The 19,395-nt window shown below is 33.8% G+C and overlaps 2 protein-coding genes across 2 annotated transcripts in view; one reads left to right on the plus strand and one right to left on the minus strand.

Annotated features, from left to right (window-relative positions):
* Nucleotides 1–1,771: 1,771 nt before the first annotated feature.
* On the plus strand, nucleotides 1,772–16,028 carry LOC129920474 (apolipophorins). Its single transcript, XM_056001686.1, has 8 exons — nucleotides 1,772–1,898; nucleotides 2,031–2,124; nucleotides 5,318–5,344; nucleotides 5,835–6,919; nucleotides 6,985–12,939; nucleotides 13,009–15,312; nucleotides 15,380–15,500; nucleotides 15,572–16,028. Exons 2-8 carry the CDS (start codon nucleotides 2,040–2,042, stop codon nucleotides 15,895–15,897), a joined length of 9,903 nt encoding a protein of 3,300 aa, XP_055857661.1. The 5' UTR covers nucleotides 1,772–1,898; nucleotides 2,031–2,039; the 3' UTR covers nucleotides 15,898–16,028.
* A 1,628-nt stretch (nucleotides 16,029–17,656) lies between these two features.
* LOC129920542 (vacuolar protein sorting-associated protein 29) overlaps nucleotides 17,657–19,395 on the minus strand; it is a 501,662-nt gene continuing 499,923 nt past the window's right edge. The window contains exon 5 of the mRNA XM_056001862.1: nucleotides 17,657–17,842. Coding sequence (XP_055857837.1) covers nucleotides 17,725–17,842 — 118 coding nt within the window. The 3' untranslated portion in view covers nucleotides 17,657–17,724. The remainder of the gene's footprint in view (nucleotides 17,843–19,395) is intronic.

The following is a 19,395-nucleotide window of genomic DNA, read 5'->3' on the forward strand; positions in this document are numbered from 1 at the left end:
CGTTTTTGTTGTTGTTTTCTTTGACTTTTTTCATAAGTTTTCATACGTCGAGTGCGGTTGCATGTCAGATCCCTCAAAATAGAAAAAACTGACAGTACCTACTTTTTTAATATTGTGAAAAGAAACGAAATAACTCGTGGACTGATTCTGTTTTTCCTTAAAACTTAAAACATAACGGTCCAGTATTTTTCTGACAGAAGATTTGTATATTAAAAATAGTGAAAAATATGGAAGAATGTGAAAAAATGTCCAATACAAACCCTCGAAAAAAAAGCGACTTTAAAGGTTTTAAAACCTGTTAAGACGGTTAAGTCATCTTGACTCACACGCCATTATATTTAACATCTATAAAAAGTTAAGAAACTATGCTATCAACTGCTATTGAAATAATTAAAATTGGACGCAGGGTTCAAAAGTTTTACCAAAAAAAAGTTCGTTTATTTTAGAAACGTTTGCCAACTTTTTGTAACAAACTATTTAACATCTGTCCAAATTTGTGAAAGAAAAGAAAATTCTCTCTGATAGAGACAAATTTTTTACTGATGATATTTAATGATCACTATAACTGCCCCTTAACAGAAAAATACTATTTTTTTTAATTATTAAAACTATTATAATTAAAAAAATTTTATCTCCCCTACTACAATTTTTTTTTTTTTTGCTAGCTACGCCTGTGATAACCTAAACAAAACTAAAAGCTTGCAATAATTTTTACTAGAATATTCATAAGCACCGATCAAATAGATAAGAAAAACTTTAGAAACATGTAAATATAAACGATTTAACGTGTTGCATTGAATGTCAAAAGGAGTGAATCCCCGAATGAGACTTAAGTTAAAAACAAATGCAATACGTCATTACAACACTTTTTTTTTTTAAGAATCCTTATGTCAATGAGTTTACAACGAAGCTACCAATTTTATTTTGGTGCAAATGTATTCGAAATCAATCTTTGAAATAAGTTTTGGTTCACGTTGAACTACCTTTTTTTTGAATTAATTTTACTATTTTGCAAATTAAATTAATTAATTTGCAAATGAATTTCACAACTTTGCACATTAAATACAATTTTTTTTTTTTTTTCTTAAATAAAAATATTTGTTTTTCTTAATCCTTATCATTATCATTAATGTTTTTGTTTTTAATAAATAGGTGTTATAGCATTATTATTTATTTACGAAAAATAAACTTCTTATGCAAAATTTAAATATCTCATTTGCAAGTGAATAAATTTAATTTTGAGAAATAGTCAACTTATATGAAATAAAAAAAACGTAGTCGTTGAAGCACATCATTAAAAAGCTAAAAAAAAAAAGATCAATTGATGATCCTACGTTTAATTTTAAGTTATTAATTTATTTCCAAATAAGCAAGTATTTCCCCTTAATTCTAAAAAGCTATACCTATCATACATGAAAAGTATTAGCAGATATACAAATTCAAAATCCCATCTACCTTTTTTACGAATCCAAAACTTCTCCCATAGATTTTACCTATTCACCTATCCTCAGCATGTAAAAAGACAAAAAAAAAAATCAAAAAAAAAAAAAAAAGACACTTATCTTCCTGCAGCATGCAGCAACAATGTGTATTCAACATGATGCTCCTCCTTAAACACTTGATTTTGATTATTGAAAAAAAAAAAAAAAAACAACAACAAAAACACAAATTTGATTGTAGTATCTGAGTTTTAGCAGTAGGTACACTTTTGAATTCTATATAAGCCTCTGTTCTGGTGCCATTTCAATGACTTACTTTCCAATTACCGCTTCTCGTGGAATGACCAACGGATCAGACCCCGGCCAAGTGTTATAATTTTTTGGTTTAAATTTTTTTCTGTTTTTTTTTTTGATTTTTTTTTTTGAAATCTCGTATTGTGAAAATCCTGTTCAAAACAAAGGAAAGTGCTCTTTTTTAAAAATTTTTTTTTAATAAAAACGAACTTTTTATGCAAAAAAAAAATTAAATTTTTGTGAAAATATAAAGAAAAGAGAAAAAACAAAAATCAACTGAATAAATTATTCTATTTTAGAAGAAGGATGCGGTCGCGGGAAACCTATTCTCGGATAACACTCTTTTGTGGGATTGTTTTTTGTTTAATTGCTCTAAATGGATTAAATGCAGGTGAGTTTGTAATTAATTTTGCATTTTTTTTTTTTTGTTAAAACCAGTGAAGGTTTATTTATAAATGTTTTAGAATTAAACAAAAAAAAAAAAATAATCAAAAATCAAAATTTGAATCCTGACAAAAAGGGTTCTTACAAAAAAAAAAAAACCCAGCTTATTAGTTGAGTTAAAAAAAGATTTCCATTACAAAAAATAAATAATATTTAATAAAATTAAGTTAAGTGAAATATATTTTGTCCTTAATTTTAATTAAGCATTTTTTCATAATAATTCAACTCGAAAACCTACAAGTCCAGAAGACTTTACATAAATATTTTCATTTTAACTACCAAAAAAAATTCTAGAATCCCATCCCCCATGCGGGGGGGTTGACAGATCAGTGAGATCAATGTACTTTCTGACCCAATCTTAAAAAAAAAAATGAACTTAACAAATGAAAAGCATTACATCCGGCATATATGATGGTACATAATATGGTCGATTTGTTTATTTATTTTCCTTCATAAAACTCACCCTCGCTCGAATTACTAAAGTAAGTACCTACTCCTAGTTGTTGTGTATCTTTAATATCGTGTAGATACCTATACTTACAAATAACATAGCTCAGAATTAACCATAGCAAATAAATAAATAATAGCAATGAATATTACACGCACTGCAATATGATAAGCGTTTTTTGTGTTGTATTTTGTCTCGATTTAAATCGCATATAGCAAAAAGTACCTAATCTACCCTTTAATCATCATAAATGATTATTGTATGGTCAACTAAAAATGTTTAAAAATTTCGTTTGAGAAAAAAAAAAACGACTTTTAAAAAAGGACATATGCACAATAGAGTGTGGGAAAACTTTAGGCAAAACTTTAATAACAAAAAAAAAAAAAACGTTTTAATTAAGATGATAAATAAAATTTAGCAGACCTCTATTCTCAGAACATTTTTTTGTTGTTGTTTCATGAAAGATACCATTTATGATTTAAATTGTTATAGGTTACCAAGGGATCTATTTTGTATTTGCTTCATTGAGAGATTAGGTGTTGTGATCTTTTTTTTTTTTTTTAATTTAAAACAGCATCTTTGAACAACATTATCATGTTGATAATGAGAAATGAAGTAAATTCTCAGTAGACTATCAAAAGATTTTTATTAGGGGTCAAACAGACAGGAGCGGATCCAGGGGTCAAATCGGTAAGGTGATATTTGATAGTTGACAGTAGACCATACAACAAAATGCAATTTGACTGTCAACTATTAAATATTTTCGATTCGGCCCCAGAATTTGGTTTTGGGGGTGTTGATTCTGATATTGACAATCCTCCATTGCAAATCAATCAATTCCAATCCTTTGGAAATATAGACATTTTTTTTAATATTATTTAGTTATATGGAAAAAAGCATCAAATGATGTGAATTTAATGGCAGGTAGTCAAAAACAAATATTTATTCTAGTACAAAAGGTGAATTTGAGTAACAAAATGGTGAATTTAACTGTCAAAAGCGCATTAATTAAGCCGTGTGCGAATTGCGTTAAAATGTTGGTTAAAATTTCTACCACGATTAAAATTTGACGTTTGGTTAAAAAAAGGGATCAAATTTATTTTTTTGCTGTGCGAAATGGGTTAAAATGTATTAAATGGGACTTTTTTCTTGGTACTACTTTGAATAAAATTCCCTCAAGATAAAACAAAATTACCCTCAAAAATGGTTTTTCTTATATTCAATTAACTATTTTTTTTAACAAAACCCAGTTGAAAATATATCAAGTTAAATATTCTAGTATGAAAATGTAAGAAATTCTCAATTTCACATACTTTTTTTTTTATTTTATCGATAAATTCTCATTTCATTATGATCAAAAAGAAATTTATTAATTCAGTCTTCTAACACTAATTCGTAGAAATATAAAAAATAAAAAACAAACAAACAATTAGTAGATTTTCAATTTTTTAAGATGAATATTAATTTGAGGAAGTACTTTGTATTAATACTTTTAACATTTCTTAAAATATCAACGCATTATAACAAAAATAATTTCAAATCTATCTTGATCTTTCTATCTTGAGAAATGTCAAATTTTAACCACTAGTGTCAAATTTTACCCTGCTCCGCAGCTGGGTAAATTTTAACCCATTTTATTCACCATGCTAGTGTCAAATTTTAACCAAACGTCATATTTTAACCAACATTTTAACGCAATTCGCATACGGCCTAAATTTGTAAAAGGGTTAGGTTAACACGTTCCATTGGAGGTGGTATCCTATTCATGAGTAGAAATCTATTACTACCAACTACACATTCTATCTACTTGACCAGAAGATCATGTATTTATTGTACTAGATCTACTAATCATCTACTCATGGGTAGTCTATCCCCATTCTTTTGGAGGTGGTACTTTAACTCATGAGTAGATGTTCTAGTTGATTTACTACTAGAACTAGGTATTCATAATCGAGTAGATGAAAATCGCAATCAAACTACTAGCAGTACTTTGCCACCTCCAAAAAAAACAGGGGTATTATAAATCAACAATGATCTATTACTGTTTTGCTAGATATTCAACTTTTAATTATGAAAATATCACCATATCAAAGTTTTGAACCTTTGTTGTTCACTAATTTCTTAAAAAAAAAAAAAAAAAAAAATAGGACTTAAAATTACCGAACAATCGATAAGACATGCTATAAGGAAAACATCAGGAAAAATTTGAACCCTATGACCTCCCCTCAATCCGCCACTGAATAAAAATTTTCTTAGAGAGATAAGAGATAAGAGGAACATAGTAATTGCAAAGAGAAAAAACATTCAACTTGGACTTGAATATTTTGTTGCTGTTGATGTTGTTGTTGTTGATGACCTTCAAGTCGAACTCTTGAAAAAAATAACTAACTGATTAGGGATTAAATAAGCTGATGAGAAAGTTCATCTTTTCTTATCAGTAGAATTATGGTGTCTAGAATAACATTGAAATTGAAAAGAAAATTATTCATGATTTGATTTTTTTTTATTTTGTATTACAGCTATGATAAGATCTTTTTTGTATTTTATGAGTTTGATTAATGTTAATAACCTTTGATTAGGGAAACTTTTGAAGACTCATTTTATAATAGAACGAAATAATTTTTAAGACTTTAAATTTTATTTAAAAATTAAAAAAAAATTAAAATAATTTTTGTTTCTTTATTCTTTGCAGAAAAATGTAAAGCAGGATGCCCACAATGTAAGTAGTAATGAATTCTTTCTTCTACAGACACAAAACATTACAAAATTCATATCATACAAAATAGTTAAAAACTTTATTTTCGAAAAGGTTTTTATTTTTAAAAAAATATTTTTATTTTTTTTTAATTTTCACATAAATTAAATTATATAAGGGGCCTTAAAACAAGTTTTATTTTTTTTTTTTATTTATTTTAGTTTTTTTTTTTCAAATAAAATAAAATTTTTAAATTAAAAACTTCGAAAATTCTAAGCAAGTACTTACGACCCAGTCATGTACATTATTTGTTCTGATGTCAGGAACTTACAAAAATTGCAAAGCGCGCTACATTTTATCTCCCATACAAAATTCGTCTCGCACACTTACCTACTTTCTGAAGAATCAGCTGAAGCGATTTCGAAAAATTTTCGAAAATACATTTAATTTTTAAATCATTGAAAATTACTCCGCTTAGAATATTAAATATTATATATTTCTTTCAACTTTTCAGCTGATAACGGCCTTTTAAAGTATTCACAAGGCAACGTTTATGCATACAGTGTTGAAAGTTTAATGACTGTAGGTACCGATGCCAATGATGCCGAAGAAATTGCTCTCAAATTATCCGGACAAGCTAAAGTATATGCCGATGGTAATTGCGGCTACACTTTGCAAATGGATAGAATTTCTGTAAGTGCTGTCAAAGAATCCATCGAGAAACAAATAACCCAGAATTTAAATAAACCAATAAAATTCACCATGGTGAGTGGAGAATTGCAACCAGAAATTTGTGCCGAAAGTAGCGATAGCGCTGCTTCGTTGAACATTAAACGTGGTATTATTTCTCTGTTGCAAGCAGCTGAAAAGTCTCATGAAACTGATGTTTTTGGTGTGTGTCCAACATTGACATCAGTCTCAGGTGATATAATTACAAAAGTACGTAATTTGAATGCCTGCAGTTATCGGGAGCAAATATCCAATGGTTTAATCAATGGTGTGGTTAATAGCAAGGCTGGAATTAAGTCAAGTGCTCTCTTGAAGGCTGATTATTCGAAAGAATTGAAACTTAACAAGGGTATTGCTGAAGATGTACATTTGGTTGAAGAATACAAATTTGCTCCAATGTCAACTGGAGCCGGTATTGCTAAGGCTAAGGTTAAGACAACCCTGCGATTGCAAAACACTGGCAAGGCTGATGCTCCACAATGTAATGGAGAGCCTACATCGATTGTTTTCGAATTACCTTCTGCTCCAGTTTCCAAGAATATTGCGGCTTTGAAGAAAGTTTTCACCAATACCGTTAATTTGGTTAACGAACATGTACAAGGTGATGCTGCTCAGCATTTCACAGAATTAATCCGTTTAATGCGTTCATCGGATTTGGATACACTCATTGAACTCTCAGTAGTCCCACATGTTAATAAGAATCTCGCCAGGAAGGTCTATTTGGATGCACTTTTCCGTGTAGGTACATCAAACGCTGTCAAGGCAATCATTCGACAGATTTCCAAGTTTTCAGAGACTGAAAAGAAATTGGCATTTATGTCGCTGAATTTGGTCCAATCAATTGAGAAGGACGCTCTCAATCAAGCAGCTGTAAGTTTTTTATTTCATTCTTAAAGAAAAAAATTAATATATATAATTTTCTCTATTTTTTGCAGACACTTTTAAATCCAAGTTCTCCAAAAGAGGCCTTTTTAGCTATCGGTAATCTCGTCAATAAGTACTGCAAACATGGAACTTGTGACCAGAGTGATGTAAATGTTGTCTCAAAGAAATTTACTGACAGTCTAAAACACTGCAAAGCCAACACCAAAAAAGATGAAGACCGATATGTTAATATCTTGAAAGGTATTCGTAACACTCATAAAATTGCTGATGCTTCAGCTCAAGTTTTGGCTGAATGTGCTTCAGCCGATCGATCAGCTCGCCTTCGGGTTGCTGCTATTCAAGCATTTACAGCTGCTGCTTGTGATGCTGGACTCCAATCAGCCGCACTTGGCATTTTGAAAGATCGCAATGAAGATTCTGAAATTCGTATTGAAGCTTATCTAGCAGCTATTGCTTGTCCAAATGCCCAACTTGCCAATGAAATTTCTGAAATTGTTAATAGCGAACCTGTTTATCAGGTCGGTGGATTTATTGCATCCAGTTTAAAGGCTATTCGAGACTCAACTGATCCCACTCGTGAAGCAGCTCGTCATTTCCTCGGAAATGTCCGCGTAACCAAAAAATTCCCTATCGATGCCAACCGTTATTCATTCAATAGTGAGCTCTCATACGCCATTGATTCTTTGGGACTTGGTGCTAGTGCTGATTATTCTTTGATCTATTCTCAAAAGGGATTCTTGCCACGTTCAGCCCGCCTCAATTTAACATCAGAAATTTTCGGAACCAATTTCAATGTTCTAGAGATCAATGCTCGCCAAGAAAATCTCGAAGAGCTATGGGGACACTATTTTGGACCAAAGGGAGCTTTGAGAACTGATGGCCGTAACATTCTCAGCAACTTGATAAACAAGTCACGAACAAAGCGTTCCATTGTCGATGATGCCGATAAATTATCGAAAAAATACAAAACATATGGAAGCAAACCAACCAAGGACATTAACTTGGATCTAGCCGTACGTCTTTTTGGATCTGAAATGTTTTTCCTCAGTTTGGCTGATGACCTACCACAAACTGTTGAAGAAATTATGGGCAAATTCTCTGAATCATATGACAGTATTAAGAACAGCTTGAAAAATTTCGAACACGAATACGCCTGTCATTCGCTTTTCCTTGACACCGAATTTGTCTATCCCACTGGTATGGGTATTCCATTGGAACTTTCTGCTCAGGGAACATCAGCCTCCAAATTGAACATTGCCACTGAAATTGATTTAGAAGCTATTATTGCTAATCCACAAAAGAGCAAATATCGTGTCAAATTTGTACCTAGCGTTGATGTGAACATCAACGGACAGTTCCGATTCAATGCTTTGGTATTGACAGCAGGACTCCGAACATCAAGTAGCTTGCACTCTTCTATTGGAGATGATGAAACCTTCGAAGTAACCAACGGTGGTTATGGATTCAATCTGGATATTGTTTTCCCACGTGAAAGTCTTGAATTGATTGATGTTAAGCACAATGTTGACTTCATTATTGCCGAACAAGATAAGGAAACTAAAGTTGTGCCATTGAAACAAAAGAAGAAGAAGAACGCTCCCGAAGAGAATTGTTTCGATCAATTACATTACATTGGAATGACTGTGTGCTTTACATCTGTGCTTCCCGATACTAGTGATGCAGCAGATTTAACTTTGTCACGACCAATGCACATTGCCCTTAGATTGCAAACTGAGAAAAAAATCAATCTTATTGGTTCATATGACAAAAAACCCGACTCATTCCTCTGGAAATTGAAGTACTCTACTCCTGGATCTAAAGTTCCCCATGACACTGAATTGAATCTTGAAGTAATGGGCACTGCACCAAAGTCTTTTGTTCGTGGTTCATTGGAACACCCTGAAATCCGTTTGAGTGCCGAAGCTGGAATTCTCAATAATGATAAGGAAATTTTCTTCTATGGTCAGTATGATGTAAATGGTGAGAAGACTGTAAACAAAGTCGGTCTAACTAAGAACGGCAACACATATCGTCCTCTCATTGAAGTTCAAACAAACAATGGTGTGAGCAATGAAATCAATGGCATGCGCGCCGATGGTCGTATTATCAAACAAGAAAATGGCAACAATGTTCGTTTTACTTTTGAAAACCTCCAGGTGATAAGCAAGGACAACGATCGTACCATACTTAATGGTTGGGCTGATTTGAAACCCTTCAAGACTGAACTTAAAATTCGCCATGGTAAAGAAGAGTACGATATCAAGTCTCACTTCTCGCTGGAAAATGGTTATTCTGCCGGTTTGTTTGTTAAAGAAAAGAACTCACCGCACAGCAATGGTGCCAGTATTGACTTGCAACTCTCCCCCAACTCATTTAATGATGCTATTGTTGTGGCACTTGGGGATTTCAACTTTGAAATGAAGAATGAATTCGACTACACTCGCAAGGAAAACAAAGAACTTAAGGAAACCAAATTCAAGAATGAACTTAAACTTAAACAAGGTAATTCTGTAATTCTTCAGGGAACCCTCAATGGTGAAGCTGGCCCAAAACTCGTACAGTTCAAAATTGAAGCTGCCAAAGAGGCAAAGAAGGCTGCACTTGATTTCAATTTCGCACAAGATCAACGCGCCCCTGGCGACTATAGTTTAAGCGTGAATGCAAAACTTAACCAACACTATGTCGACATTAAATCGAATGTTGATATTAAGGGACCACACTATGTCACCGATAACAGTTTACACACCAGCTGGGGAACTCAGCTAACAGCCAAAGGTGAAGTAGGTCAACGAATGACCTCCCAAGATATGTTCATTGATCTCCAAGGTACATTCGTTCTAACTCCAAAAGACAAACAAGGAAACTGGTTGTTAAAATTAATTGGCACACCCGATAAGACCAATTGTGACTTTAAACTTAGCCGTGATAATGCTGAACTAATTGTTTTCACTGGTGAAAAGACACATCCCCAGGATAAGATATCAAATGGAAAACTAAATCTACAGATTAAAGATCAACTTACTGCTAAGGCTGATTTCAAAATCAATAAGGGTGGCAAAGGTGATTTAACTGCCGTTGTAAATTTGAAAAAGGCCCAGAGAAAGCTAACTATTGATTCCAAATTCAACATTGCTGCACCTAAATACGATGTCGAAACAACTATTGGCTATGATAACGATAAGAAGATCTACATCAAGACTGAGAATGTTATGGACAAGTCAAAGACCTCAACTAAAACCGTACTCGACATCCATGGTGATAAGTATTTGCTTGAAGGAAATGCTGCCATGAAAGGTGAATTGGGATCGAATGGAGAAGTCGATGCTAAACTTAGTCTCACCATGCCAAATGGTCGCCAATTCGATGGTCAGTTAGCCCGTAAAATTGCTACAGCAAAAACTGGTATTTCACATGGATCGATGAGTGCTTCAATTGGTGATAAATTGCCAAACAATGAACGTCGCTCAATTGAGTTAATTGGATCAGTAGAGAAATTGAATATGAAAACAAACGAAGGTATTGGCAGTAACAAACTTGTTTACACTAATTTTGCCGGAAAGAAACTCGAAGCAGTACAGAATATCAAACATTTACTCAAAGGTAATTTCAAAACCCTTGATTATAGCTTGGACCTTAATGGTGAGCTTCTTCAATCGCCAATTCAATTGTCTCTGATTGTCGACGAGTACTGTCCCAAACATGCTATTTTCCGCCTTACTGGTAAATATGGTGCTCAAATCAATGTCAATTTGAATGGAAATTACGATTTGGGAGATCGTGCCAAGCCAGCCACTTATGAACTTCAAGTCAATGTTGCGGCTCCTCAAACTAACTTAAAGGCATACAGTCTAACCACTAGCGGCAAATACCTTCGTCCTGAAACTGAAAACGGTGTTCGTTCGGTTGAAATTCATTTCGATCAGCGTGCTAGCGATAAGTCAATTAAACTCAACTCATTTGTTCGAGGAAACAATAATCATGGCAGCTGCAGTTTTGATCTCACAAGTAGTCATTTAGAAGCCCCATTGAAACTAGATGGTAGTTTTAGCATTGAACCTCAGACCGCTGAAGGAACTGGAAAATCTAAATACAACTTTAATTATAATTACGGCCAAAAATACATAAAAACTGGCTTGGACGTGAGTAATGTTGAATCTAAATCAGCAACTCTGCACTATGTTCTCGACTCATCTATTGCATCTAAAACTAATTTGGATTGTGTAGTTCGTATAGCTAAAGGCGACGATTCAGTTCAAGTGAACTATGATCTACAGCTCAATGGAGAAAAGTACAGTACGGAAGGCGAGGTTTTCACAAACGAACATAAGAAAGGAGTTGCAATTAAAGCTATTCTGCCCAAACAGACAACATCATTTACGGCAATTGTCGAAAAACTTGGCGAACGCAAGGGAAAACTTATTATTAAGATTGATAACCTTGGTGATCTAGATTTTGAACATAATAATGAAGTGAACTTGAATGCTATTGATAATTTCTACATTAGTTCGCATACCAATTCAAAGAAATTGAAAATTGAAAATTTGGATATGGACATCCGAGCTCAAGCTAACTCAGGTGGAAAGGGTGTAGAGATAAATGTCAAAAATGCAAAGGGTGTAATTCTAGCGGGATCTGCAACGTACATTATTAAACATGAAAAAACAAAGACCATTGTTGAGGGCCAAGGACAAGTACAGTATTATCAAAAGACTAACAATGCCAACTTCAAGATAATCCATGAATTATATGATATTGCAACTGACAAAGAAGTCGGTAGCTCATTGACATTCAATGGTACTTTTGGTCCAAAGAATGCCGTATCGACTTTGAAAATGACCAACAAGAACTTCCAAGCTAAATTATCGGTATGTGAAGAGAAGAAACAATGCACCAATGTTGAGGTTCGTTCAATTATTACAGTCGATCCTAATGATGTAACTTCCATTCAACACGATCTAATGGTATTGATTGATTTGCGCGAATTGGGATATCCTCATGAATTTGAATTGCAATCAAAGAGCAGTCGAAAGGGCCTTAAATTCAATCATGAAATCGAAAGCAACATCATCTCAAATAGTAATATTAAATATCAATTGGTGGCTAGTATGACTCCAACATTGAACAAAGTTCAAGTTAAGCTACCATCACGTGAGATTTTCATTGAAACCGAACAAGTTTTGCCCCAAAATATCTTTGGACACTATCAAAGCTCAGCTACTTTCTATTTCGATCGTCAAAATAAACCCAACGATGTTACTAAGCTTATTGCCAGTGCTGATATCAGTGGTGTCGAAAAGGTTGCAATCAATGCTAAAGGAGAAATTCGTTTGGAAAATCCACACATCAGAGCTCTATCGATAAGTGGTCTGGTTGATGCCAACTATGACCAGCGTACACTCAACAGTGAAATTAAATGTGATATTTTCAAGACACCAGAACAAAAGATCATTGTCAGCAGTAATATTAGAGACATAAATCCTGATAAGGGACATGGCTTCAATATCACAACAGAAAATGTTATCAAGAGTGCAGGTCTTGGCTTCCAGTATGAAGCAAGTGGTCATTCAGCTTTGTCCATGGATAAACTTGAATTCAGCTCTGGATACAATGTACAAAGTGGCGTTGCAGATATTAAGTCAAGTGGTTTGATTTTCGGTAGCAAGGATCGTGTTGAGATTATTTTAACTGGCATGAATGAACAATTATTGAATCTATTAGCAGAGTTCAATGGTAACAAGCATTCAGCGAAAATTAACGCCAATGTGCAAGTGTTCTCATTGAAACCTTTGAGTTTGGCTGCTGAATTAGAACAAAGTAGCGCCAAGGTATCTCTGAAACGAGCTGGACTCATTGATGCATCAGCTGAGATCAAATTGGGCAAGGAAGCCAAGTTTGTTGCCAATAATGGTAACAAGAAACTTTTAACTGGACGTGTGGCTCTTGATTCTGCTCATTTCTTGGCTTCATCATTTGAAAGTAACGAAGATGACGTTAAGGCATTCTTGGTAAGTTTAATTTTTTTTTTTAACTTTTTTGTCAAAATTCGTTTATAATTATTTAAAAATTTATAACAGAAATCCGTCGAATCAGTAGTTGCTGAGGACACTAAAGCCGCTAAGGAACAACTCCAGAAACGTTTCGAAAAGATCCGTGAAGCTATTGATCATCAAACAGAATTACTCAAAAACAGTGTTCCCGATTTTACTGCTTTGCAAGCAAGCTTAGAAGACAACCTAAACGCTATTTTGAAGGATCTCGAAAATGATCCCGCTATTCAACAGATCATTGAAAACTATCGCAAATACTACGACACCGCAATGAAATTGTACAAAGACATGTCAAAAACTATTTTAGAAGCCTATAAACAAATTCATAGTTCAATCAAGGAAATAGTATCGAAAATCCAAACAGTTGTAAAGGATACCATATTGCCAATTTGGGAAGAATTTGCCAAGAAAATAACTGCACTATTGGGTGATTTGCAAGTAGAAACTGTCAAACTTATTACCAGCCAACTGGAACAGGCACTTAAGAGTTTGAAATCAATTGAGGTTGATTTGAAGGCTTTAGGTAAATCACTTTATGAAACAATTAAGCCAATTGCTGATAGCCTTCAAGAACTCCTGCAAACAATGTCCAAGGACATCGATGAATTAGTCAAAGACTTGAAGGAATACTGGAGCAAATTACCAACTTTCGATGCTATTCGCGATGAGATCAAGAAGAAATTAGCCGAAATGAAGACTGTCGATGAAATTCTCAACTTCTTGCGCAACATTATTGATCAATTGAATAGTTTCTCAGCTACCAATGAATCAACTGAATTGGCCAAGAAACTTTACGATTACATTGAAGCCAAATTGCGTGGTACCAAAGTAAATGATATCGAAGCTCTTGAAGGCATTGTAAATGCAATTTTCAATGCATTGAACTCTGTTTGGAAGCGCTGGACAGATTTGAAAGCACCTTCATCTGCAAGCTTGTTAACTCCTGTACCATTTTCACTAGATTTCCTACGTAATCTACCCACATGGATCTCGTTCCGATTGAGTTTGCTTAATTTCTTGATGAATGAAAAATTAGATTTAGTTGCTGATTTAGCTGCGTTATTGAAACCACCATTTGATTTGGGAGCACCGTTCGTATTGACTGGTCATATTGCCGATGGCAAGAACATATTTACTTTCGATGGACGCCAATTAGCTTTCCAAGGTTCATGCAAATATGTGATTGCCCAAGATGCCGACAATAATGACTTTAGCCTTATTGGACAGTTTAAGGATGGAAAACTCAAATCATTGACATTGATTGATTCAAAGAATTTCATTGAGATTTCTGATAATGGAGCACTCAAATTCAACGGTAAGCCAGCAGAATATCCAGTGCATTCAGCAAATGCTCATGCTTGGAGAAAATTCTACACTCTTCGAATGAGAAATGAAAATGGTGTCGAGGTTATTTGTACGTCCGATTTGAAGGTTTGCCATGTGTCAGTCGATGGCTTCTACACAAGCAGGATGCGTGGTTTGTTAGGAAATGGTAATGCTGAACCCTACGACGATTTCATTAATGTTGAGGGTAAAATTGCTGCTACTCGTGCAGAATTTGTCAATGACTATGGATTAGGCAACTGCCCAGCAGCATCGGCTCCAGAGGTATCTAACTTGGAACACGACTCGGTTTGCTCAGAGCTTTTCGCCTACGACTCTACACTAGTTTTGGGCTATTTGTTTATGGATCACGCACCATTCCGTCAAGCTTGTGATGAAGCTGTGCTAGCTAGCCCAGATAATAAGGAAGAAGCAGCTTGCAATATTGCTATGACTTATGCCTCTGCAGCTAGTTTGGAAGACATTCCAATTGCAGTGCCCGATCGATGCCTAAAATGCACTGGTCCAGCTGGCCAACGTGACATTAATGATGAATTCACATCTAAGGTGCCAACAAACAAAGCCGATATTGTCTTTGTTGTGGATATGGGCTCAAGCAAGAATATCATTGATAACTTAGTTACTCCAGCAATTTCGGAAATTCGTAATCAATTGAAATTACGTGGAATGACTGATGCCAATATTGTTGTAATTGCATTTAGTGATGATCAGTTATATCCAGCTTTGTTGACTAGCAATGGTGGTAAAATAAATTTCAATGGCAAGCTCAATTCAGTGGCTCTAAATGGGCCAAGCCGACCAGAACCACTCGATGTTGGTGTTGGAGTTGTAAATGATATTTTGAAATGGCTTGAGAAATTCCAGCATGAAATTCAAGAACAATCTGATGAAGCGGCATTTGGCCTTGCTATGCAATATCCCTTCCGTTCTGGATCAGCCAAGGCTATTGTTGCTGTCCGAAGTGACCAACTGGAATATTCCAATGTTGTAAGTTGATTTATTTATAAAAATAAGTGAAAGTAAATTCTATTAATCTTGTTTTTTTTTTTTCTAGTTCAAATTCTTCAGGTCCCATTTGATGGCTGCCTTGACAGAATTCCAAGGGGCATCTCTACATTTGGTCGCGCCAGTTAAGGACATATCTGTTGAAGGTGTGCCTTCAGAAAAACTTGTCGGTAAGTCTTATCAAAATGTCTTTGTTTAAATTGTTTCTTAACAATATACAATTTTATTTCATAAAAACTAGGATTTAATTCACGCATAGTTGCGACAACCGAAGGAAAAGACGCCAAGAAACGCCAAAAACTTAAGTTCAAGCAAGATATGGGTGTTGATTTTGTCCTTCAGAACAACGGTTGGGTATTTGCTGCCCAGAACTTTGATGCAATCACTGCTGACGATCAAAAGAAGGCCTATCTTAACCAAGTCACAAGCTCTATTGCTGATACTCTCTTCAAAACTGAAATTGTGAGCGAGTGCAAATGCATGAAATCACGCGGATTACATGCTGAACACAAATGCAAAATTGTTTCATCCAACTTTATGCCTAACAAAAGACCAAAAGGAGCGTAATCATGGCAAAAACACAATAAAAACAAACAAACAAATCAACAGTAAGAATTTGCTGATTGATTAAAGTTAAATCTTATGTACAGACAAATAAATAAATATTCTCCAACTGATATTTAATAATAAAGTAAAAATGTATTTTTATTCATTTATGGTTTTGAAGAAAAACAAAAGTAGGTACCCTTGGAAGGTCACCAAGCAAACATTGAGGGATCCGAATTGGATTAGGTGATGATTGTTACATTTGTTGGCAGAACTCATATGTTTTGATTAATTTAAGTTACGGTACGGTACGGTACGGTACTGAAACTCAACCACCGTATAGTTGGATTTTGTATAGCAACCTAATGTAATTTCGAGCCTATTCAGTAATAATACTGTCAACATCTAGGTGTTGACATTATCATATTATTAACAAGATCTACTTTGAATTTTGTTGTTACCTGAAGTCTTACAGCCTTATTCTTCTATTCATCGGGGTGATTCCAAAATCTCGACATCGCGTCGTCGTCGTAGGTAAAATCGGTAATATGTAGGGACTTTTTTGAATGTTTCAGAGCCCATTGTGACAATCCATACTTTGATGAACCTAACAGATACAAATTACAAAGTTAATTAATTTTATTTTTTAACTTTGATCCGAAATGTTAGAAAAAAAAACAAATATTTGATTTTAAATAATTCAGCAATCAGACCTTTAAGAAACTATGGGTTTTCAGCTATGAATAGAGCTTCAAGACCCCTTGCTTTTGATGTCTCACACGATGGACTTGGAGGATTTTTTTCAAACTGCCTTTTTTTTAAGCATCCTTTATCATTATTTTTTTTTTTTTCAAAATCCAAAGAAACAAAATATGTATTTTTTTTAATTGTGTGAACCAAAACTTTTTTCGAGACCTTGATCCGAAAATATCTGCCATGTCGTTATGTCACTATGTCACCTTGTCGACATGTCGCTTTTTCGCCTCGTCGGCATTTCGCTTTGTCGCCATGCATGCCGCCTTGTCACTATATCACCTTGTCCCAATGCTGCCTTGTCGCCATGTCAACATGTCGATATGTCGCTTTGTCGCCATGTCGCCTTGTCACCATGTCACCTTATCCCCATGCGGCCTTGTCGCCATGTCACCTTGTCGCCATATTACCTTGTCGCCATGTCGCCTTGTCAGCATGTCGCCATGCATGCCGACTTGTCACCATGTCACCTTATCCCCATGCCGCCTTGTCGCCATGTCACCTTGTCACCTTGTCCCCATGCCGGCCGCCTTGTCACCATGTCGCTTTGTTGCCCTGTCGCCTTGTCACCATGACACCATGTTGCTAAATGCTGAATTCCAGGAATGCAACTTGGCTTACGAAGCACGGTATTAAGCTCGCCGGATCGTGGTGGAATTTTCCACCGAAACTTGACATAAAAAAGAATTGACACCAGACGGACTATTATCACCTTAAGGTACCCATGGAAATCCGCGAACACATTTCGATTACCCCCAATCCGACGAACTTAATGCCGTACTCCGCAAGCATTCCTTCCTTCCCTATCCAAGCACTTAATTTCTCAATTTCCAACCTTATTCAATTTCCTACCCACACCTTCACTCTTCTCCTCTCGCTACTCAACAACATCCGACAGCAACAACAACAACAAATAAAAAATTGTATAAATTTTTTTTTTAAATTTAATAACAACAAAGTATTAGAATGTATTTATATATTTTTAATAAGAATTCAAAAAAAAAAAAAGAAAAAAGAAATAATAATATGATAATAAAAATAATAATATGATAAAAACACCAGTTATTTATATCTTTCCTTAATTATATATATAATTTAACTCTTCTTATATTCTATCCGTTCGACTTTGACTTCATCTCCAATCAGTTGGTACACATATGTGACAACTGTTGTACTTTGTATGTCCATGAGAAGAAACGACGGAATGACAGATCTAAAAATGAGAAAAACAAAGTAATAAATCAACAATTTCTGATTAAATAAATAAATACACAGGATGAATAAGAAGATTCATATGAGTTTCAAGATAGATAAGAAAACAGGGGCGTACGCAAGATATTGATCAGGGAGGGGCAAACTCATTCGAGAACAAATTTAGCTGAATTTTTATACAGGGTATCCCAAAATTAATGGTTCAAACGTTCAACTTATTCCAAATCCTTACGGTTTACGATTAAATAATGCAGTTCTTGTGATATTTCGAAAATTCCCTACTTTGCAACAGTATTTTGCTTCCTTCGCCCATACAATTCTTTCACTAAAACATTGCGTAATAATAAGGAACCATTAATTAATCATAATATTTTTTTTATTTCATACGTCACTTGACTGCAAATTAGTTAACAGTTCCAAGTTTTATAAGAAATCAATGTCTTAATTTAATTCGAGAGCAACACCGCGGAAAAAATTTGTATGATGTGACAATGGTTTATTATTTTAAAAACTTGCTCTGTTATTACAATTTTCAAAAGAGCATAAATGTTTCCAAAGTTAAAGAAAGATTGAAAAATATTACAATTTTAAACAAACTAAAAATAGAAGATTTTGTTTGGGAAAATGTGTTTATTTTTGTTTGTTTTTTATTTTTCTCAGAAATGTAGTTTGTGGCTTTAAAGATATAATTTTTTACATATTTAACTAAAATTCAAGAATCTTCATTAATCCTTTTTGATAAAATTAAATTTTCAATAAATAAATAAATAAAAAGAATTGTTATATTTTAAAGAAATCCAAAATTAAAACTAAGAAACTTTTTCTTAATTTTAAAATGGTTTACCTACAAAAACTGTATGAATGAAAATTTTCATTGAAATTAAAGAAAGCAAAAAATGGTTCTATAAAAGGTACAGTTAATAACGGTTGAAAAAAAATATTACTTTTATTTAAAAAAATAAGACAATTTATCCTATATTTTGTTTAATCAAAATCTTAAGATTCGTTCATGAGAATCCTAACGAGTCCTAAGCATTAGTTTTACAATTTTTTCTTCAATTATTCAGTCCCAGCTTGTGTTTGTCAGGGTGAAAAGCTACACCAGAAAAAATTTTTTTTTTTAATAATGAACATGTGGAAGAGTAACAAACCCATCTAAATTTTTAAGAACCTGTTAAAAGTTGATTTCAAGATTAAACAATTTCAAAATCATTTAAAATAAAATTAAAACTTTATAAAACATCTCTCTCAAAATTTTGACTAAAATATATTTTTTTAGAAACTACATAACAAATTAAAAAGTTATAAGCCCGTGTATTGGATTTCTGACTTCCTCGTTAACGACTTAAATGATTTCAACAAAAATAATGACATAAAATCGTTTAAGAAATCTTGATATATGAATAACACTGTGCTACAAAATAAAAAAAAAATTAAATAAACCCGACAAGTAACATGATGTAGCCTGTTTATATGCTCGAATAATGCATACCAATATTTTTGTTATATTTTTGGAACCCTCCATTTTTTTTTTTTTTATTTACAAAAAAACAT

The sequence above is a fragment of the Episyrphus balteatus genome, chromosome X, assembly GCF_945859705.1.
Source record: "Episyrphus balteatus chromosome X, idEpiBalt1.1, whole genome shotgun sequence".
NCBI lineage: Eukaryota > Metazoa > Arthropoda > Insecta > Diptera > Syrphidae > Episyrphus > Episyrphus balteatus.